The sequence below is a fragment of the Sporobolomyces koalae genome (assembly GCF_050403365.1).
Source record: "Sporobolomyces koalae JCM15063 DNA, S_koalae_JCM15063T_v1_ctg3, whole genome shotgun sequence".
Taxonomy (NCBI): domain Eukaryota; kingdom Fungi; phylum Basidiomycota; class Microbotryomycetes; order Sporidiobolales; family Sporidiobolaceae; genus Sporobolomyces; species Sporobolomyces koalae.
The window spans coordinates 64,516-84,982 of NW_027481768.1; the positions used below are offsets into that span (position 1 = coordinate 64,516).

Below are 20,467 nucleotides of genomic sequence, written 5' to 3' on the forward strand. Positions count from 1 at the left end.
GCCAGACCCCCGAGCGATGTCATGAAGTCGTCACCTCGCTCTACGAAGCGAGCGAGGTCACCGCGATTGCTCGAGTCGCCAGTTCACACAGCTATCTCTACCAGCTCGCCGCTTGAACCTGAACCTCGAGCAGAGGGCCGCAAAAAGCACAAGCAGGCCAACGAAACAGTTCAGGACCCACCAGCTCTCTATTACCTCCCGGAAGTGGACGAGGACGGCAATCCGGTCGAGGATGAGCCGCCTCCAGCTTGCAAGATACCATCGCCTGTACTGTCGCATGCCCGCATCCCATTCCGACCTGTTTCTCCCGCAAAGCGCTCCTCCGGACAGGTTGCTCTCAACTCCGCCCGCTCAGCCGTCGCTTCGCCACGCCCCTCCGTGTCTCCCTCGATCAAAGATCACGCGGCTCAAGCAGCCAAACCTCTCGATCAAGTATCGACCACGCCCTTCTCGTCTTCGTTCGACTTGCCTGACCAGATCGCGAGAAGAATACGGCAAACCTCTGCGTCTTGCTCTCCTTCGCGAACCCTTTCGTCCGAGGCTGTCTCTCCAGCGGATCAGTCTCTCTTCGACGAGCTCGGGAGTCGTGACACAGCGAGGCAGCAGGAACAGCGGCACGAGATCAAGCGGCATGGACAGCAGCAGGCAGGTGAAATGTCTGGACAGATCGAGCTAGGAGAATCCGCCAATACGCTCGTAGAGCTGCCCTTGGAGAGCGGTTCAGGTCACCCTCTGCCACTTTCTGGGACGCAAACGCAATGGCAGACAGAGGATCATGTTTCCGCTTTCGCTCTGTCCGTTTCCGCCGCAACACCGTCGATCACGCCCGCTCCAGCTCGTACACCTCGAGCGATTGAGAGTGTTTCGCTGCATCCCAACTTGATTCCTGCCCCTCGTCGACCACCACCGCAGCACCGCCTCGTACCACTGACGCTCGAAGGACTGACCTCTCACTTGCAGTACCTCGTCACGACCGCTTTGACCTCGACTTTACCGCTCTCGCAATTCGGATTCGTCGATCCTCTCAATCGAGATCATCATGACGGCAACGACGACGAGTTTGGGCGGGGAGAGATTGGGGCCTTGAGACGCGAGGTGAATCGATTGGCCGACGAAGTCGTCGAGAGGAACGCAGTCATCCGCGACTTGTCCCACCAGGTGAGGGTCGCCACCGATACGACCAAGCGAGTTGCACAGGAACTCGAAGATCTCGAATCAGTCTTGAACGAGGTCGAGATGGAGAGGGACGCGATTGGGGAAAGGCTCGAGTGGATGAAAGAGGCCAAGAAAGGGCTATTGAGGGAGCTCAAGGAATCCGAAGCGAGAGTTGTCGAGCTCGAAACCACTCTCGCAAATGCTGTAGGTCGGGATGACGATCCTCCTTCTAAAGTATGTACCTTCACGTGAATGTCTCTTTGGCAAGCCTCTGTTCGACCTCCTTGGAGCCCATTGAGAGAGTAGGAGAGAAAAAAAAGTACCGGTTTCGGAAGCGGCGCGATTTTTCAAGCTATCGTTCAACACGCGAGCTATCACCTCCTCCTCGCGTCATTTTCGTCGCCCGAAGCGCAAATCGCACTTGAGGAGAGACTCGGTGTCGACACAGGCGCGGTGATTGAACCCCGAGTGAGCAGCATACGAATCTCGAGTCTCGGCAGGCAGGGTTCAGAGACTCTGCGCGCCTCGAAAGCGTATCGGTGGTAGGCGAGACGGCCGCTATGGACATCCCAATCACTTCAGCTGGGCAGCGTAGGCCTTCAGCGTTTGCGGATCATGGTAAGTATCTCGTTGCGAAGTCTACTCGGGATGCTCTCATTAAACCGCTGCTAATCCCTCGCTCGTCTGCCCCTCGAATCTCTCTTCTGACGCGCGCCGTGTCCAGCAATCACTTCGCACAGCGCTCGGTCCGACCTGTTCCCTCCCGCTTCACCCCGGGTCGGAGAATCGCTCGCTTCGCCTCGTCTCGGATCGACACCTCGGATGCACGGCAGTACCGCCTCTCGTCATCAGCGCAAGGACTCGAACGATCACTCGACTGGTGATTCTCCCAGCTCGTCACTCCTGTCGCGCTGGTTCTCACGCGATCCGACAAAGGATCGCCGCAGTTCAAAGTCGACCCTTCCGACCTATGGATCTGCCCGTGCTGCGTCAGGCGCCGCGAATGCCCGACCGTTCTACTCCGATGGTGCATCTGGATCGAGTCCATCCGCTGCAATCTCGGTTGTGAGGAATCTCATCATTCGACCCATCTACATCCTCTCTCGGAAACCCCTGTACCCAGTGATCGGCTTCTTCTTCTTCTTCTTCGTGTACCTCTCGACCTCTTCTTCCAACACGTCTCAACGCGTCACGAGTCGAGTCAAAGGTGCTGTCGGACCGTACATCCCTCAACGCGCAGCCGATGCGGTCAAATGGGGTTCGGGGCGAGGATTCGGATTGGGAACCGACAACCTCCTCGGTGGAGGCGGTAGAGGCAACGTCAAGCAGCAGGGTCGAACGGGAGCGACGAAGGGTCGCAAGCAGAAACCGCTCATGCGGATCGACGAGATCCCGACGACTCGACGAGACGGTCGGATCGTACTCGAGGAGGGCAAACCTCATCCGATCCCGGCCATGATGGCGAAAGCCAAGGAGCAGTGGAGAAACTTGAAAACCCGACAGAGCAAGACGTTCCGAGAGGCAGTCGCAGAGTACAAGCGGAGATACGGCAGGAGACCGCCGAAAGGATTCGACAGATGGTTCGTTACTTAGGAAAAGAGATGCTTGATCAGGACTTTGAGCTGACCTCTATCGATTGTGTGCCATATGTCCCCCAGGTATGCGTTCGCGAAAGCGCACAAGGTGCTCTTGATCGACGAGTTTGACCTCATCAACGAAGATCTCATGATGTACCGCGCGTTCCCTCCCTCGATCTTCCGCCGCCGGGTCGATCATCTCGCCGATCCGGCGACTTTTGACACGACGTGGATCATCCGGATCGAGAAAGGTCGTGCAATCCGCGAAGGACAATTGGCGCATCACGACCGAGCTGTTGGAGTCGTCAAGCTCATGGAACGGTTTGTCCGGTACCTGCCCGACATGAAGATCGTGTACAACGGACACGATGGCGCCAGGATTGCAGTTGCAGCGGAAGAGAGGATCAGGCTCGAGGGTCTCGTACGGCAGGGTCAATGTCAGTTGTCCCTACTGTCCTGCTTCGAGCTGGGAACACCAAGCTGACCCTGAAGCAAGATTTTCCGGACAACAGACGATGACGACGCCGAGCCACCGTTCTGGCCCAAAGAGAAAGGACCGTTCCCTCAATGGGGCATGCCCGTCTTTTGTCCTCCTGGTTCTCCCGCGCGTGCTCTCGGGTTTGAACAGTACGGCTACCACGGTGGTATGGAGGCTACTGGTCTCGAAATGATCCCGCCTGTTGAAGGATCGATTGGATCGGTCATTGGAGACTTCAAGCATTACATGGATGTGTGCGATGCGCCGCACTACCGTCACACCCACGCGACCACCTCGTGGGTGTTTGCGCATCACCCAACTCAAGTCCTGCCCATGTTCACACCCGGTGTGCAGACGACATTCGGAGACGTGCACGCGCTCATCGTCGAGCAACTCGAACTCGAGATGAGGCACGATCCGAGTTGGGAAGAGCGACCGTTCACCGCGTTGCAGTGGCGGGGTCAGACTTCGGGACCGCTGTGGGAGAAAGCAACGCCGTGGCAAACCACGCAACGCGCTCGACTCCACCTCATGTCTCACCAGGAAGACGGCTACCGCAACATCACGATCACAGACGAGAACGACATCATGCGTTCGACCGAAGTTCCAAACTATCGAGTGAACCCTCTGTTCCTCGATACGGGCATGGTCGGACCTGCAGTGCAGTGCGTACAGGAGGATGGCACGTGCGACAAGATGTACCAGGTCTTCCAAGGCTACGACAAGCGCATCTCGTTCGATCGCGCGTCATTGTACAAATACGTCCTCGGTATGTTGTTCTATACGCTCTCAAGGAGGTCCTCCCTTAACGGTCAACCTCACATGTGCTCTCCTTCTTCACAGATGTTGACGGCAACAGTTGGTCTGGTCGATTCCGTCGATTGATGTTGTGAGTCTTATTGGCTACTCTCTCTTAGAATGCTGGACTAATCTCTACTGCACTCAGATCGAATGCTGCGGTTGTCAAGGCGACCATCTTCCGAGAATTTTGGACTGTGAGCTTCTTCTCGAAACGACCTTGTGATCTGTGACGAGGGTGCTGATCCTTGTCATCTCGTATAGGATTGGGCCATCCGTACGCTGCTGTTTCACTGCTTCTAGAGGTTTCTTGGCGCTGATCCTGACGCGTGGCTTTTACAATTACCTCAGCTTGGCTGCACTTTATCCCCATGCAGGCGAGTCACTGCAACATTTGATTCCACTACTTCAAGGACTGACATGGATACGGTCACAGGTGGACTACTCCGACATGTGGGACATTATGGCGTTCTTCCGAGGCGGAATCAACGGGGAAGGCGCACACGACCAACTCGGCAAGGACATCGCCCAGGCCGGTAAAGAGTGGGTCAAAGAATGTTATCGATGGGCCGATCTCGAAGCATACCAATTCAGGTCAGTTTCTTTCATCTGCGGCCTCGAATCGTTTGCTTCAATAAGTCTTGTCTGTTTAGGCTCATGCTCGAGTACGGTCGGTTGTATACTGACGAGACCGTCCCGGGATCCAACGATTTCACCGGAGACGAGTATGTTCCTCTGTGCTATTACACTCCTCAGGAATCTGCACTTACGCATGTCTTCTCGACAGCTCTCTCGAGCCCATCTGGAACGGCCCAGTCGTCCTGTAAAGGTCGTCATCGATCTACCCATTACGAAAAAGTAGCACTTCGCATCACCTCGTGCTATACTAGAGATCACTCGGTTTGGAAAGGATTCTGGATTTTTTGGCGGTGGTTTTCAGTTTTATTCTTCATCATTTTTCCGTCTTTGTTTTTTGTGTTCAGTTCATCTCAGTTACTTGCATTTGTGAAAGCATCTTTCGTTTCCTTTCAATAGCGCGTGCGCGGTCAAATGATAGAAATTAATTTCGGGACAGTAGTGGCACCACAGCCCGAACCCGTTCTCAGGTTCCCCGCTCACACATAGCCGCTACAACATGTCCGAGGTAAGTGACGCCTTTCAACGCTCTCCCTGGATGCTGCTGATCTCTGCTCGTACCGACGGTCGCGCTGGAATCTCCTTCGGCATCTTCATCGTTTGATCAGTCAACTTACCGATTCAAAGTCGTATGTCGTGCAAACCTCTCCCCTCGAATTCTCACTATGACGCGCTAATGCTGAGTCTGCCCTGCTGTTCAGAAAATGACGTGTGGGGGCTGTTCGGGAGCCGTTGATCGAGTCCTCAAGAAAACCGAAGGTGTGCTCTCTCTCTCTCTCTCTCTTCCTCGCACAGAGTGGTTGTATCCGCCGCTGCAGGGAACGAGACGATTGAGATCTCAGATTGATCTGGAATTAATCGCGGGATGGTTTTTCCCAGGTATCAACTCGTACGACATCTCGTTGGAGACTCAAGAAGTGATCGTTAGGACTCGCGATGTCAGTTACGAGGATGTATTGGCCAAGATCAAGAAAACGGGTAAAGAAGTGCAGAGTGGCGAGATCGTTGGAGGTGGACCTCAGGCAGTCTAGAGCTTGAACGATTCATTGGAAAGCGAAGCGTTTGTGGCAGCGGTTTGGTTATCGATAGCAGTGCAAGAACCCCGTCTTATCTCGCACACTCGTTGATGTGTCGAGTTGTGTTCAGGTCAGATGCGCGAGTGCTTTCGACACGGCGCAAGCGAACAAACGGTAAAAATACGTACTCGACTTCTGCCAAGGTGTTGCCGTTCCAGGTCACCTGTCTGCCGATACAAACCCAGCACTGCTCTCGTCTCTCGCCCCTGGATGTCCAGCAACGGCCAGCCCTTCGCAAGCTTCGAACTATTACATGTTTGCTGCGAAAGAGATCCCTCAGTTTCGCGCTCTCCATTTCTTACAGCGGCAGAGTTCTACGCATCGAGCATTCAGGAGTCATCGCTACGGCAACTTTACGTTGCCCGCCTTGCGAAACAGGTCAGCGGAATTCGAGGCGTCAGAGCGAGAAGTGAATTGGCAGGTCCGAATCTGTCTCACGGCTATCCATCTTTCTGGAGGGATCCCGGAGATTGTGACTCAGAGAAACCTCGAGTGCTACAGAGCTTGTGGATTTGCCCTCGGCAAGACGTCCGCCGCAAGCAGCCGATATCGGTTAGGGAATTATGGTACAGTTTCTTCCAAGTCAAGTCGAAAAATCGGGATCATGGAACTACGGCGACTCCAGCGCTTTTGCAGCTTCCGATAACACTCCTTGCAATGCTTTCGAGCTCGACTCCCTTGAGACTCTCGTCGCGCTGTTTGATCTTGGCAATCTCGTACACGTGCTTGAGACTGAGCGTGCCCGCCGGTGCCACGTTTGGCCGTCCCGTCTCGCCCGAGCCAAGTTCGATTCCAGCTGCTTGCTTGATCAGGTACGAGGTTGGAGGCGATTTCGTCACAAACGTAAAAGTCCGGTCCGGCTGGATCGTGATCAACACGGGTGTAGGCGTGCCCGGTGCGAGGTTCGATGTCCGTGCTATAACATCACAAAGATGTAGGCAAGTCAGCACTCAATAGCTCGTGGTACGCAGGCGGAAGGTACGGGAAGAGCAGTTTACCGTTAAAGTCCTTCACAAAGTCGATCGACTTGACACCTCGAGCTCCCAATGCAGGTCCGACTGGAGGTGCTGCCGTTGCTTTACCGGCGGGCACGACCAACCTGAGAGAGGAACGGCGCAGTCAGCCAGGTTTCAAGATCAAGCGAGTTACTTTGCCGCAATCATCGCAATGTCGTCGCAGCTTCGAGGGCTTACCGGACAATCTGAGCTGCACCTGCTGCTGCGTTCTTGGACATCGCTAGCGAGACCGATGTGCGTTGATTGAAAGGTATCAGGCTATATTCTGCCGCGTCTCCTGTTTGACTTTCCTCCGCACCTTTCACGCGCATCGGCAAGCACTCGCACTCAGGTCTCTGCTCAGGCATACTGTCAGGAATTGTCTAGATGTCTCGCTTTACGGCCAAGACGCAGGATCTGAACCTCACGCTCCTTACCGAATTCCTTTCCTGCTCTGCTCGAGAATGTTCGCCGCCATTCACTCGTCTTGGGAAACAAACGCAGCGCTACAATGGCCTGCTATCTGTTCTATTGTGACGGTCCCACCGTTCTAGGACCCTTGAGATCCGCTCTGTTCCTGGAATACGCGCATTGGATCGACGCCAACGCTCGCAATTTTCTGACACACGTCACGGTATAGAGCGCACAGTGCTTGCACAAGAGGCTAGTAGGTGCAATGTCTAATGGCGCGAGAGCTCGTGTATCAGAGGCTAGTAGGTGCGATCTCTCCAGGCGCAAGAGCTCGTGTATCAGCTTGATTAGGTTGACCTGCCAAATGCTGCAAGTTCTTTCGGATAGAACTTTGTGCTCAAGCTCTTCAGGTACTGCTTGCGTCAAGAATGAGGCAGAAAGCGAGTCGCGAAACATCGCAGTCGCGTACGTAAGAGTGGCAAAAGTGACCATGCTGAACTTACAGTCAGGTGAGAGGGGGACTACCTAAGTCTTGCATATCGACTGAACCAGAAGATTGGACGTGACGTCGCAAAGAACTGAGGAAACAGAGACGCTCAGTCGTGTAGATATGACGCGCAACTCAAGGCAGGAAAATCAAACAGGCAAACGAACGATGACAGTCGAAAGAGAGATGGACACCTAAAGCAAGCATAGAGTGTCGTTGATTACGGTCAATACGCTACCCAAGGTGCTCGACAATGGCGGGATGCGGCAGTGAATGCAGATGTCCCTCGATCAGATATCGACTTCACTCACAGTTGTGACATCCAAAATCACCCAGAGTCGCGAGACAAGGGCGAACCGAAACCGAGCTAGGCGAGGCCAGACTTACGAGGAGTGAGAGAGTGGAAACATGGACTTTGGAGCAAAACGCCGAGATAGAAAAAAGGGCGAGAAGAGAAAGATGTAAACCGAGAGAGGAAATCGCCGCGGGACTCAGCTGAGAAAGAAGAGGATCTCAAGGGAAAGGAGGCCGGAGTCGGTGACAGTGGGAGAAGGAAGGAGGGAGCGGCCCATGCGCCGCCACGCGACGGCTAGAATATCGTCGGCGTCTCGCTCACAGACAGGCCGCGGCTCTTTCTCTTGAGCAAACGTGCTTCTTATGCTGGTGATCGCGCGATTCTCTTGCGAGCGACCTCACGAGACTCTGAATCTGGAAGAGCTCCGTGATGCCGCATCCGAAGCGGATAGAAGATCAGGAGATCTAAGCAATGGCTCTAAGAGGAATTTCCACTCAATACAATCGACAGTGGTAAGCGTTGGTTGGATTACTTGGTCGACATAAGTGGGTCCAAAAAGGATTGAAGAGAAAAGAGAAACAAAGAGATCCGTCGAGGAGTCACTTCTCTGTCCTTTGTTCTGCCTTACTTCGGTGTGTCCTTATGGTTGCCACCGAGGCAAGTAACCTTTCGACGAATCTCTTTCTTTCTCCTTCCTTCTCAATCCTTTTTCGGACCCACTCCTATCGACCAAGTAACGCGACCAACGGTTACCACTGTCGATTCTATTGAATCCAAATTTACCTTGTAGCGACCGCTAAGAACTCCTGATCTTCTGCCCGACGCTGCATGTGAGGCTCGTAAGAGTTCTCACGCGGAGATCTTCGATATCGATCTTGCTCGACGAGGCTGGGAAATTTTCGAACTGTTGTAGTCGATTGCGCGACGACCATTGAAAGAGCGTCTACGGAAGCAAGAGAACTCCCTGAAAGGCGCCCTTCAAGAGGGTGCGCCACAGAGGGAGTGGGGGTTTGAGACAACAAAGGAAATTCCGGATGTTGGGGACCGGCGAGTCCCTGGGCTTGACCGGAGCTCGAAGGGCCGGGTCTGATTAGCGTATTTTACGATGATGTGCCACTGTACTTCGTCGACGGGAGCGCCGTTCAGGGGAGGAAGGAATCGTCTGTGTATCAAAAGCACGTAGCACGCGGCTCGACGCGATTGAACGCGCCGCGCGAGTCGTCGCGGGTCAATTTTCTCGGCTTCGTCCCTTCTGCTTCTCCCGCTACCAAACGCCACCCTTCAACAGTGACACGCCGACTCCAGTATTATAGCTCGCTCTTCTCAAGCTCTGCCGGTTTCTGAGTTTCTGCTATCGCTCATCTCACCTTCGTCATCCGGACGCGCCGAATCGCGACTCGTACCTTGCCAGCCGATCGACCAAGGAAGACAGACCGACAGCAATGTCAGCTGCAGAAGGCTCAACGGACTCGCTCATGCCGGTGCTCGTGCCCGACTCGCTCGAGACTCAGCCTCCTTCTCCCGCTATGTCGCGGCCATCCGCCATGGCAGGACCGGCGCGCGCCAAACCTCCAACCCGGACATATGGGAAGCGCACTATGCTTCCCGACACTGAGCGCCACGCCGATGCAGACTCGCTCGAAAGCAACCGGCGCGACCAGCATCAAACTGTCGTTGTGCCCGAGACGGACCCCGACATCGACATGGAACGAGACAACGATGCAGTCGAGCACGACTCGCGATCGAGCTCGTTACCACCAAGCGAGCCCCGATCGACGAGTCCAACCTCGACCGAGGAAGATGAACCTCAACCGGCGCGCAAGGCGACCAAAAGCATTCTGGCGGACCTCAGCGACGATTCGTCCGCCGACGAGGACGAAGAGCAGGCAGACAGTGCGATCGATTTCTTCAAGCGTCACGGCAATCTCGACGACCAGCTCCGAGCGATCGACCGCGAAATTGATGATCGCGACGATGCCCATGCGCAGACAGTCAAGCGAAATGTCCTCGACGTACCGACATCGTCCTCGTTGCCGCCATTGACCGATTCGGACGCCCTGTCTCGTGCTCATTCGTCTTCGCAACCTACGCCTTCCGCTCGACCGTCTACTTCGATTCGCATCGCAGACCCTTCTGACGATTACGAGGAAGATTCGCAGGCCGTCGTCGCTCCTTCCGCTCGTCCGAGAAAGTCGAAAGCTCGAATTGCTGATTCCGAGGACGAAGATGACGAGACCGCGACTGTAGCTGGACAGGCTCCAGCTTTCGAACGGTCTGAAGTCTCCGAAGGCGACGTCGGATCCTCATCTCCAGTACGATCTGCTCTGCCTGCTCCGACGCTCTCCAAGCAGGAGCGCTTGTTGGCGCTCGCCGCAAGGAAGAAGGCCGAAAGGGCTCCGAGCGTGTCTCCTCCTCGACCCCAGAAAGACACCTCGTCCATCATTTTCGATGCGAGCAGCAGTGACGAAGAACGCAGCTCGACATTCGCAAAGAAAAAAGCGAAAAAGCTCGCAACGAAACCTCGGACCAAGGTCTGTCTAATTACGCGCCTCACTCGGCTGATGGCGAGGCCTACTGACAGGCGATCGATCCGATTTCCATAGGCGTTGTCAAAAAAGGTAGAAGACGAGATGCACAAGCAATCTGCTGCATTCGCGCGAGGTAAGGCTTTAGCTCGTGGCGCGCATAGTCGGCTTTTCGATATTGATACTTCCCTGAACAATTCCATAGAGCAAGAAGCACGACTTGAACCCGTTTTGAAAAGTAGGATTAACGTGGTCGATACCCTCAAGAAGAATCGCTCAAATCGACAGTGAGCCAAGATCTCACAGTTCGCCAAAACCCCTACCTACTGGGCAGGCACTGACCTAGCTCTTTCTCCAGGGCGACGGTTGCACCCGTTTTCACCTCCGCGCAATCGCGCAGAGCCGATCACGTTCTCGTCCTCTCTTCGTCCGACACAATCGTCGACACTTCCTCGCCGCAATACAAGCTTAACCAGCCTTCTGCGAAAGCGCTTGGCAAACAGCGCGAACATTCACCGATCGAGTTTGACGACGACACGACTCCTCGGGCCCGGCGCAGACTGCCAATTGCACGACCGGATGCTTGGGGTAAGAAGAAACTGTCAGAATCGAAGAAAGCATCCAGCAGCGACTCGGAAGAAGACCTCCCGAGTCTTGAAGAGCTCGAGGCGCGCAAGGAGCGGGACAAGCTGGAGAAAATCGAAAAGGAGAAAGAGCGACTCGAGAAGCGACGAGTACGAGAAGCGTTGATCAAGGAAGCCCGGGCCAAGGCGGCACTCGAAGACGACTCAGATCTCGAGATCGAAGGTCTACCAATGGCACCGCCTCGACCTCCACCTGCCCCTCGAAGGACCGGCAGCGAAACCAATCGACCAAAGACGTCGGCGCCCCGACCCGGTACCCAGCTGAACCACGTGATGCGTGACTTTGCTCGGGTCGACCCGTCTCATGATCCTGCCGAAGCTGAAGAGGCTACCGACAGTCAGTTCGCGGCCGCTGCGAAAGAGTTCGGCCGCAACCTCATGCCGACCCATCAAGTTTTCCCTGCTTCTGCCGTCGGTAACGCTCACGGTTCGAGACATTCAACCAAGTCGAAAGCGAATCAACGTGTCGACATTACGAAAGACGAACTCGAGCGCAAGCTCATCGAGAAAAGTCGCATGCAAGCGATCCAAGCTCGACTCGAGAAGAGCTCGAACCATCGCAGACTGCAGGCAGAACAAGCTGGACCGGAACGCCTCGACGTGCAGGGTATGCTGCAGAAGAAGCAGAAGCAAGCGCAAGAGCAGCAAGCAGAGGATGCCGAGCTCGAAGAACTCGACGATCCCGACTACCAGGCCGGCATCGAGGACGAGGAGGAAGACGCACAGGACGAAGAGGAAGCTCAGTTCTCGGACGATGGTGACGAGGTAGGAAGCGGTTCGGACGCGCCTGTTCCGACCATGAAACGTGGCAAGGTAGACTTCGAGGAGGGCGAGTTTGACAGCGACGGCGAGCTCGTCATGCCTGCTTCTTCGCAGAACTCGGATCGACTCGGTCAGCGCGATTCGACCCAGGCTGAGAATGAGGACGAGGCAGAACATGACGAGGACGACTTGCCAGTCGCTCGGAGGACCAACGTCAAGCCACGTGTTGTGATCGATGATGACGAAGAAGAGGCAGAGGAAGCGCAAATCGAAGCGACAGTCCCGGCAACCGAAATCGTGCCTACCCATGCGCCCGACCGCCCCTCTGCTGAGCCAGTGCGCATAGCTCTCGACGACTTTATGGGCGGAGGGGGCGATGAAGGCGGAGGATTCTCCCAATTCTTCAACTCGCAATTCAGTCAAGACGCTGCAGCTGCCAACAACGTGCGTCTCTCATTCTCTGAACCTCGTTCGCCTCATTTGATTGACGCGAGTTGCCCATCACAGGTCGAAGGCTTCGGCCGGCCCGCAGAGCCGACGCCTTTTGGAAATCTCGTACCGACCATGATTGCGCCCCAGCCGCTGATCAGCACCGCCGAACGTGCTGCAGATGCTGCCTTGCTCGAAGCGCGTGGCGCCGTGCATAACATCGAACCGGGCACGCCCCGAGAAGCTGCGATTCCCCGGCAATACATCAACAAGCAAGGGTGAGCCTGCTCTATGGATCCGAATCTGACCGAACTCTATCGGCTCACGCTCGAACATGATCTCGCTGCAGCTTTATGACGCAGACGCGACCTGTCAACCTGTTCGGAGACTCGCCCTCGTTCTCGCCTCGCGATTCTCAAATGTTCCGAGAATCGCTTTCGAGCGCGCAAGACTCCCAGACTCAGCGATACACTCAGACCCAGGTCGATGCGACACCCACCCAAGCTGCTCGACACCCGAATCAGCTTCGGCGACAGCATGCGCTTGTCCGAGACGAGAGCCTGTCCGAGCTTCAACCTGAACCGACCGAAGTCATTGAGGAAGAGTCGTTCCCATCGGCAGCGCAACCTCCATCGGCTGCTCCCCGAAACGCCTTCACTGTCCTTCGGCAAGCGCGTACTGCGCTCGAAGCGGTTCCGGAACAGGTCCCCACGAAACGTCGGCGCGAGATGAACGCTTTCGTTGACGATCAAGCGAACCTCGATTCGGATGAGGAGCAAGCGGGAGGTCTTAACGCCGCCAGCGGGGACGAGGACGAAGAAGGTCACGATGCTGAGCTAGAAGAGCTGGTCGACAACCAGGCCATCTCGGAAGAACTTCAAGCGGTCCAAGACACGCGCGCCCGCGAGCTTCACCAGTGAGTGTCCGGATGAGTGGCAGCTCGAGCAACGGCTTCTAGAGAACTGACTGTACTCGTCCTGCTTTCAGGGAGGAATTGGACAAGCGAGAAGCTGCAGACTTGAAGCGAGCTCAGAACATCGCCGATGGTAAAGAGCGCAACAAGCGCAAGGGATACGATCTCGACGACGACGACTTTGACGACGAGTTCCGCCGGCAAGAACACCGAGAGAAGAAGGCTCGCATCGATAACATGACCACAACCGAGCTGCGTAAGTCGTGCTCGACATTCGCCGTTTTTGCGGACTTGTCATTGATCGAGATTGTTCTCCAGTCGCGAATGACAAGACTCGAGCGTTCGCCGAACAATTGCGGACTACTTGCGTTGCTGTGCACCGAGATGGTGACCTCGACATGTTTGAGCAGTCGCAGCGATCGGATCAGGAAGGTGATGGCGACGACGATGACATCGTAGAAGAGACACAAGAAGAGGACGTCTTTGGCGGTGTCCGAGTACAGGTCAAAACGACTCACGTCGATATTCGTGCCGAAGCAATCCGGAAACAGGTTGAGTTTTATATTGTCCATTTTTTCTTTGCAGCAATCGTGTTGCTCACGGTCGCCTTGGCTTTTCTTGCAGCGCGAGTACGACGAAGCTCACTTCGACTCGCAAGAGCTTGAATCGCAGCTCGAACTAGAGTTTGGTGACTCGAGCCCTCCCGTCGCCGGATTCAAAGTAAACAACCGCATTCACGCCGCAATGAGCGCGTCTGCATTGGTCCCGAATCGCAAGCGAGACGAGTACGAGGACATTGAGGTGAGCTTGGGCCCGTTTCCTCGGCATTATGCTCGAATGCTAATGAAGCAAAACTCGATTCGAAAACAGTCTCAATACTCGCTTGGACGGGTTGATTCGTTCCATTCGCTCGTCAACTACAAGTCGGGTGACACTTCTTCATCTCGAGAAGAATCTCAGGGAGGAGGGAATGGAGTCGCCGTTGGCGGAAGAAGCGCAGTGTACGTCGGTGTGGTCTTGATGCGCACGTCTTTCGTGGCTCACTGCAAATGTGCTGATCCGGTATTTTCGTGTAGGACGAGTTTCAAGAAGGGACCATCGCGTCAATCTTCGACCTCATCGACTACATCATTGGCGTCGACGAAAGGCGCGAGCAAGAACAACCTCTCTCGTACCGGATCGACTTCTAGACAGTCGAGCAAGTTCTCTGCGATCCGCAAGGGCGGCTTCGCATCGTGAACAAGGGAAACAGGTTGATCCTGAGCCACCTTCCCTCTCACGCCATGAACATACCATCTTCCTTTTTCTGCTTCTCTCGTGGTTTTTCTTGACTTGTTTGTTCGGTAATATATATGCACTCGGTTCGATCGTCATCGCCTCGCTGAAGGTTGACTTTGCGAGACAGTCGTCTATCTAGAAGATGGCATGACCTAATTCCGTTGAAAAGGCTGAATTTTAGCCAGCGAGGAATCGATCGCTTTTCCCTTGTGTTCCCTGTCTTGTTCCGGAGCCTCAAGTTCGACGTCTCGAGTTGTTCGAGGATTCATGTCGGTTGTGTCCACCGCTGAACAACCACGCGAGGACAAACACGGATCCAAAGACAAAGAGTACCTATTTTTCAAGTCGCACGCAAGGTTGTTCAATTCAAGCAGGACCAAGAAGACGAGTGGGAAAGAGAGAATGTACCTGCGAGCTACGTTTCGTACTCGAGTCGTTGATGAGTCGACTCTCTTCCTCGGCTTTCGCAGCGCCAAAGACGGCGGTCCCAGCCCGGTAGTGACTGTCTGCCGCCATGTTGGACGTCTGTCCCGCCTTGTTCAAATGTGCGCTCGCACGTTTCATCGTTTGTTCGTGTCTCATCCTCGCCCGTTTCGCGAACCGTTCGAGGTGATCATCCGAAGTCGTACTGCGTTGTGCAAACGGATCCGGTCTCGAGTTTGCAGCTTGCTCGTATTGTTGCTGTTGAGAATTCGCACCAGCTCTCCCACGTTGAGGATGTTGCCAAGCGTAATTTGCGCTTTGGCGTCGTTCGTCGTTTGTCGAATTCGAACCGTAGTTGCCCGGAGCGTATCCCATCCCTCCACTCCCTCTCGTGTACCCTGCATGATGTCGACTTCGACCTCGATGGTGACCCGGTCCACCTGCTCCCCCTCCTCCCCGGGAGAGATCGTAAGATTTGCGCAAGGCGGGATCTGACAAAACCGAGTACGATTGCGACAGTTGTTGGAACGTTTGGGTACGTTCCTCGGGAGTCATTGACGAAGTCGAAGGTGCATCCGGATGGTACTTGCGAGACAGCTATTCAATGGAAACGGTTTGTGATCGTACAGATTTCGGGGAGCCAAGACGAGCTTGAGAGCGAGGGAACTCACTTCGTAGAACTTGTCTCGAATCTGTTTGCGAGTCGCGTTGGGAGGGATCCCGAGGTTCGTGTAGTGATCCTGATCTGCTGAGACGGACGGCGCAGCGTACGTTCGTGCGAATCGCATCGTCGATGTCGGCGGGAGTACCGATCCGATCCGACTCGCAGACGAGCGCAACCAGGCGCTAGTAGGAGTCGACAGCATGATTGCGATCGGGAGGAGAACTTTCGGGTGCGAGGCAAGCTGGAAACCAGCGACGATCAAACGCGACGTCAACTCTCTAGATCTGCCATCTCGATTTCCTCAGACGAAATTTTTGCCTTGACGTGACTGAACACAGAATTGTACTATCGTCTGATCGTATTGGTACAAGCGAGCCTGATTTGCCGAGCCATGATGACGCTGGGCTTGTCGCAGTGATCGCTTTCATCCTAATCTCTAAATCTCGTCGCCGCGCGCGCTACCATGTCTGACTCCGAGCCCGACTTTGACGATCCGCGTTTCCTGGTAGACGTGCCAATCACAGCGCAAGAGGACCTGTCGTACGTCGAGCGGCGCAAGCGACAGAAGATTGAATCGGAACGCAAAGGTCGTACCAGATCGCGCAAGCAACTCGAGGAGGAAGCACGAGATCACGCCCTCGCGGACAACTTGGTCGACAAGGCCCACCGTGATGGAATCGCCGACACGAACAAAGCGCTCAACATGATGAAGTCAGCTTCCTCTCTCTCTCCCTCGGACGCTAAGGAGAGCCCAGCCTGATTCGTGGATTTTCCGCAACAGAGCTATGGGGTTCAAACCGGGAGAGGCACTCGGAAAACAACCAACATCGAATCCTCCTAGTTCAGGCTTCGCAAGAGCTTCGTTCGCACCCACTTCGACTCCTGCTACTGCCAGTACCAGTGCCGCGACACAGGAACCGCGAACTGAACCAATCAAGTTCCAGATGAGGATAGGTTCGTGTCGAGGGGTTTTCCTTACCAAAACCGAGAGAAATCGTTTCGACACTAACCGAGCCTGTAATTCCGAAACTCCGCGTGTTCAGGTCGTACTGGACTTGGGATCGCTCAACCAGTGAAACCTCGCGTGATCCCTTCGACCGCGAGTACTGAAGCTACTGGAGGAATACACTCGATCGATTCGACCCCTTTGCCCGACCTCGATCGATTCCTGACTCACGTCCGTGCGACGATCGATTCGAAACGCGCGTTTGGGATCCTCAAATCGTTGCGCAGGACCCTCGAGGAACTCGATCGCCGCAACGGAGTGGACGAGAACCCGATGTGGCATGATCCAGACGACCATGGGAGCGATCCGGAAGTGAACGAGTTCCGCAACAAACGTTTGTTTGCGCGATTGGACAAGGAAATCGAGGCCAGTAGTGATGATGACGACGAAAACGAGGGTCAAGGCGGGACTCGCCGAGATGGACGTGGCCAGGAGCAGAGACGAGAACAGAGCGAGTTGGATTACCTCCGAGGCAAGAGCGATACCGTTGTCGACAACGAAGAAGAGGAGCAGGAACGAGAGCGTCAACTCGAACAACAGAGGCAACTCGAACGGGCAGAGCGCAAAGCGGCGCGAGGGTCGTTGGAGCAGGAACAAGCAGAATGGTTTGCGTTCGATGCAAGTCTTTTCTCTATCTCGTTCAGAGCATTTGAGCGTCACCCCTGATGCCTTGCGCTTCCGAATCACAGATCAGCACCCGATTGGCACTCACACTCTCGTATCTTCGGAATCATTACCAGTGAGCGAATTCCGCTCTCTGCTGTGCGGGTTTATCGATCGCTACTGACCCTCTCGGGAAACAATCGTTTCTACAGTTACTGCTTCTACTGCGGTTGTCAGTACAATGACGCGCAGGACCTTGCAGAAAACTGTCCTGGTACCGAAGAAGACGACCACTAGGTTCCTCTCGACCATTAATGTCATTATTGTTGTTGTAATGCAATCAGCGCCCAAGGAAAAGATTCTTCCTGATGAGAAGGAAGCACAAGAGAGATACGGCTCGGAATGAATTTACTTTCTTCAGTGATTTGCTACAGCCGCACTTCAATCCGTTTGCATCTGTTCGCCTGTTCCACCTCCTTCACTTGCTACTGGAGCAGAACCCTCGGCTGCTCCAGATGGTGCCGACTCGTCCTCGTCTTTCGGGGTCATCGAGTCGAGGTACTGTTTCAGGTCGTCCCCCTCGACGATCGTGAACTTGAAGAATTGTTCTTGTTCTTGTTTCGTCGCCGTTCCAAGTTGTTCTCCAACTGCACTCGGGGCTCCTCCACTCTCGCTGTCGATCGCTTTCGCCCCTGGTGTCGTTGACGACGACGACGACGGTTTGCCCAATCCGACGATTCCCAACGAAGTGTTCTCGACGGTCAACTCCTTGTCCTGTTGCAGCGTGTCCCGCAAGGCGTGCAGTCCGTGTCGGATCAAGTCTTCGAGTGAAGCTTGCGGGAACGAGTCGTAGTGAGATTCGAGGTACGTTTTCGCCGATTGCGAACGCGCTCCGATCGACATGGCGTAGTACTCGAGACAGTTGCCCGAAGGTGAGAACTCGTACAAATGAGGTCCCTTGTCCTGGTTACGAGCGCACGAAAGGGGGATTAGCCCAGATGGAGACCTCGGAAGGGTGGGAAAAGCCAATTCCTTACATCGTATCCGGCCACGAGCAGTCCAACCCCGTACGGGCGATGACCGTAGTGTTGAGTGTTGATTTGTGCCTCTGCTCGATGGGAAGATTAGTCGAGCGACTCACAGAGAGTGGGTGAAAGTAGGTAGGAAACGAACTGTCTGCGATTGCACCGACGATCCTGCTGACGGGCAGAGGTCGATTGTACAACATCCTCGAACTCATGGCTTGGGTGCGCATAAAGTTGCTCAAGACGCGCGCATCCGAGGTGAGGCCGGCAATGGCGATGCCCAGGTGGTCATCGATCCTGATCAGCTTCTTCTGGTAGCTTGCAAGTTCACCGGTCGAGCGCTACCCCAATATCATCAAGATGCGGTTAGAGACCCGTCACGGAGGAAGCGAGCGCGAGGGAGCGAGTGCAGGCAGAGAGATGGGCGGGTGACGCCCACGGAAACGAGCGATGAGGAGGGACTGCTTACCTTGAGTCCGAGGAGGATCGCATGGGTGTCTGACCGTAATCCAACACACGCCGAACCTTGCTTGACGGCTTCGAGGGCGTACTCGACCTGTGCGAGAACGAGCCGCGTCATGAGCGAGCGTTGCTCTCATCTCGCGCTCACCCGAGACCCGACGTACCTGATGCAGTCGACCCTGAGGCGAGAACGTCGAGTTGTCGTTGTCGTACGAGTTGCGGTGCATGCTGACGCGCGGAGTGAGGGCGAGAGCTTAGATCAGGTGCGAGTGCACAAGCGAACGCGCGAGTCGCAACAAATTCTGAGACACTCTGTCTTGTATCAGTTGATAGCCCCGGCACTGTCGTAGTAGACAAACTGAGCCATGCGAGGTCCAATCAGCGCCATCTGGAGGGGTCGAGCGACATGTTGATATTGCCAAGTAACCCCTGTCGGGCGAGAGCCGCCGCCGCAAGTTTTCTTCATCTCGACTCCGGTGCTGTCTCAGGACTCGATATCGCTCGCCCCACCGCTCGACACTCCTTGTAAGGGTTCGCTCTCTCGACTAGCAGCTCGCACAGATCATTGACGCTTGTCAACCTGTCAGAAGAACTCACGATGCGTCCTCTGACTGAAACGGAAACGAAAACGCTCTTCTCCAAGTTGGCCAACTACCTCGGTTCGAACCTCGTGCACCTCGTCGACACCCCTGAAGACCCTCACGTGTTTCGTCTTCACCGTTCGAGGGTGTACTATGTCCGCGAGGCGATGATCCGACAAGCTGTGAGCGTACCGAGGGTCAACTTGATCAGTCTCGGAGTGTGCCTCGGCAAGTTCAGCAAGACGGAGAAATTCAGGTTGCACGTCACTGCGTTGGACCTCATGGGTAGGTACGCCAAGCACAAGGTACGTTGACTCTGTTGTCGCTTCTTGTCCCGAAGGGTTCTCGTTCGCTCACTTGCAAGTTCTCGCCTCGCTGCTATGTCTCTAGGTTTGGATCAAGTCGAACGGAGAGATGCCGTTCCTGTACGGCAACCACGTCGTCAAGGCTCACGTTGGCAAGACGACCGAAGACATCATGGAACACCAGGGAGTGGTGGTCTACTCGATGAACGACATTCCGCTCGTGCGTTCCCTTCCTACTTGCTTGAAGGCGGACATAATCTGATTTCTCAATGGCGACGTGTGGCTACCAGGGCTTTGGAGTCACCGCTAGGAGTACAATCGATACAAGAAAGACGGATCCTACCGCTATCATCGTCTTCAACCAAGCGTGAGCCTTCCTCCTTTCATCCTTTCCTTACCCTTGACAATACCTAATTCGTTCTTTGTTGAAAATTATCGCTTCAAACTAGTGATGTTGGAGAGTACTTGCGAGACGAGGTTCGTTCCCTTTTGCGAAATCTTGCCTATACCTTTTCATCAGCTGTTCTGACTCACACCCTGTTGTTCTCCTTGAACTACAGGACACTCTCTTCTAAAACGACGACGACACGATCGACATTCCCCCATTTCGAGGGTTCTTGACGTTTTAGATCACCACTGTATTCATGTTGTAGCATCACCTCGCGAGAAACGCCCAAAGTTTCTCACCAGACTACGACTCCTCTCGAGACACTTTTGCCAAGTGAGAAGAGTCAAGTACAGCTGAATGAGCTTGGATGAGAGAACACGGACTTTTGCGATTTCCACTCGGGTCTCGTGAACCAGGATTGAAGCAAGACAGAGATGGAGAGAAAAAAACAAAAGAGGTTGAAGTTTGTTTATGCAACATGGGTTGAACGATGCCGACAGACGAAAGGTGGGTATTTGGGAGAGACAGAGATATATTGATTTTTCGGTTGA

The 20,467-nt window shown here is 54.7% G+C and overlaps 8 protein-coding genes across 8 annotated transcripts; 5 read left to right on the top strand and 3 right to left on the bottom strand.

Annotated features, from left to right (window-relative positions):
- Positions 1 to 21: 21 nt before the first annotated feature.
- Positions 22 to 4,835, top strand: JCM15063_004946 (uncharacterized protein; the record flags this gene model as incomplete). Its single annotated transcript, XM_076676049.1, has 12 exons — positions 22 to 1,389; positions 1,656 to 1,773; positions 1,880 to 2,735; positions 2,814 to 3,169; positions 3,245 to 3,979; positions 4,054 to 4,099; positions 4,157 to 4,205; positions 4,273 to 4,285; positions 4,360 to 4,385; positions 4,445 to 4,602; positions 4,662 to 4,733; positions 4,796 to 4,835. The coding sequence occupies 12 exons, from the start codon at positions 22 to 24 to the stop codon at positions 4,833 to 4,835; spliced, it is 3,837 nt and encodes a 1,278-aa protein (XP_076536587.1).
- Positions 4,836 to 5,143: 308 nt separating this feature from the next.
- On the top strand, positions 5,144 to 5,675 carry ATX1 (copper metallochaperone ATX1; the record flags this gene model as incomplete). The annotated part of the gene is made up of 4 exons (XM_076676050.1): positions 5,144 to 5,152; positions 5,253 to 5,273; positions 5,346 to 5,403; positions 5,524 to 5,675. The coding sequence occupies 4 exons, from the start codon at positions 5,144 to 5,146 to the stop codon at positions 5,673 to 5,675; spliced, it is 240 nt and encodes a 79-aa protein (XP_076536588.1).
- Positions 5,676 to 6,322: 647 nt separating this feature from the next.
- On the bottom strand, positions 6,323 to 6,954 carry MRPL19 (mitochondrial 54S ribosomal protein uL11m MRPL19; the record flags this gene model as incomplete). Its single annotated transcript, XM_076676051.1, has 3 exons — positions 6,323 to 6,636; positions 6,719 to 6,819; positions 6,914 to 6,954. 3 exons carry the CDS (start codon positions 6,952 to 6,954, stop codon positions 6,323 to 6,325), a joined length of 456 nt encoding a protein of 151 aa, XP_076536589.1.
- Positions 6,955 to 9,383: 2,429 nt separating this feature from the next.
- On the top strand, positions 9,384 to 14,420 carry JCM15063_004949 (uncharacterized protein; the record flags this gene model as incomplete). Its single annotated transcript, XM_076676052.1, has 11 exons — positions 9,384 to 10,439; positions 10,512 to 10,569; positions 10,639 to 10,720; positions 10,792 to 12,283; positions 12,347 to 12,546; positions 12,618 to 13,184; positions 13,256 to 13,437; positions 13,500 to 13,732; positions 13,806 to 13,982; positions 14,052 to 14,182; positions 14,258 to 14,420. 11 exons carry the CDS (start codon positions 9,384 to 9,386, stop codon positions 14,418 to 14,420), a joined length of 4,341 nt encoding a protein of 1,446 aa, XP_076536590.1.
- A 273-nt stretch (positions 14,421 to 14,693) lies between these two features.
- On the bottom strand, positions 14,694 to 15,748 carry JCM15063_004950 (J domain-containing protein; the record flags this gene model as incomplete). The annotated part of the gene is made up of 3 exons (XM_076676053.1): positions 14,694 to 14,792; positions 14,868 to 15,479; positions 15,554 to 15,748. The coding sequence occupies 3 exons, from the start codon at positions 15,746 to 15,748 to the stop codon at positions 14,694 to 14,696; spliced, it is 906 nt and encodes a 301-aa protein (XP_076536591.1).
- A 261-nt stretch (positions 15,749 to 16,009) lies between these two features.
- Positions 16,010 to 17,452, top strand: CMG1 (Cmg1p; the record flags this gene model as incomplete). The annotated part of the gene is made up of 5 exons (XM_076676054.1): positions 16,010 to 16,257; positions 16,328 to 16,500; positions 16,590 to 17,170; positions 17,242 to 17,291; positions 17,368 to 17,452. 5 exons carry the CDS (start codon positions 16,010 to 16,012, stop codon positions 17,450 to 17,452), a joined length of 1,137 nt encoding a protein of 378 aa, XP_076536592.1.
- A 144-nt stretch (positions 17,453 to 17,596) lies between these two features.
- PRE5 (proteasome core particle subunit alpha 6) lies at positions 17,597 to 18,869 on the bottom strand (the record flags this gene model as incomplete). The annotated part of the gene is made up of 5 exons (XM_076676055.1): positions 17,597 to 18,118; positions 18,193 to 18,263; positions 18,329 to 18,521; positions 18,650 to 18,736; positions 18,807 to 18,869. 5 exons carry the CDS (start codon positions 18,867 to 18,869, stop codon positions 17,597 to 17,599), a joined length of 936 nt encoding a protein of 311 aa, XP_076536593.1.
- A 371-nt stretch (positions 18,870 to 19,240) lies between these two features.
- Positions 19,241 to 20,103, top strand: NIP7 (ribosome biosynthesis protein NIP7; the record flags this gene model as incomplete). The annotated part of the gene is made up of 5 exons (XM_076676056.1): positions 19,241 to 19,528; positions 19,614 to 19,748; positions 19,819 to 19,895; positions 19,978 to 20,005; positions 20,089 to 20,103. The coding sequence occupies 5 exons, from the start codon at positions 19,241 to 19,243 to the stop codon at positions 20,101 to 20,103; spliced, it is 543 nt and encodes a 180-aa protein (XP_076536594.1).
- Between the last annotated feature and the right edge of the window lie 364 nt (positions 20,104 to 20,467).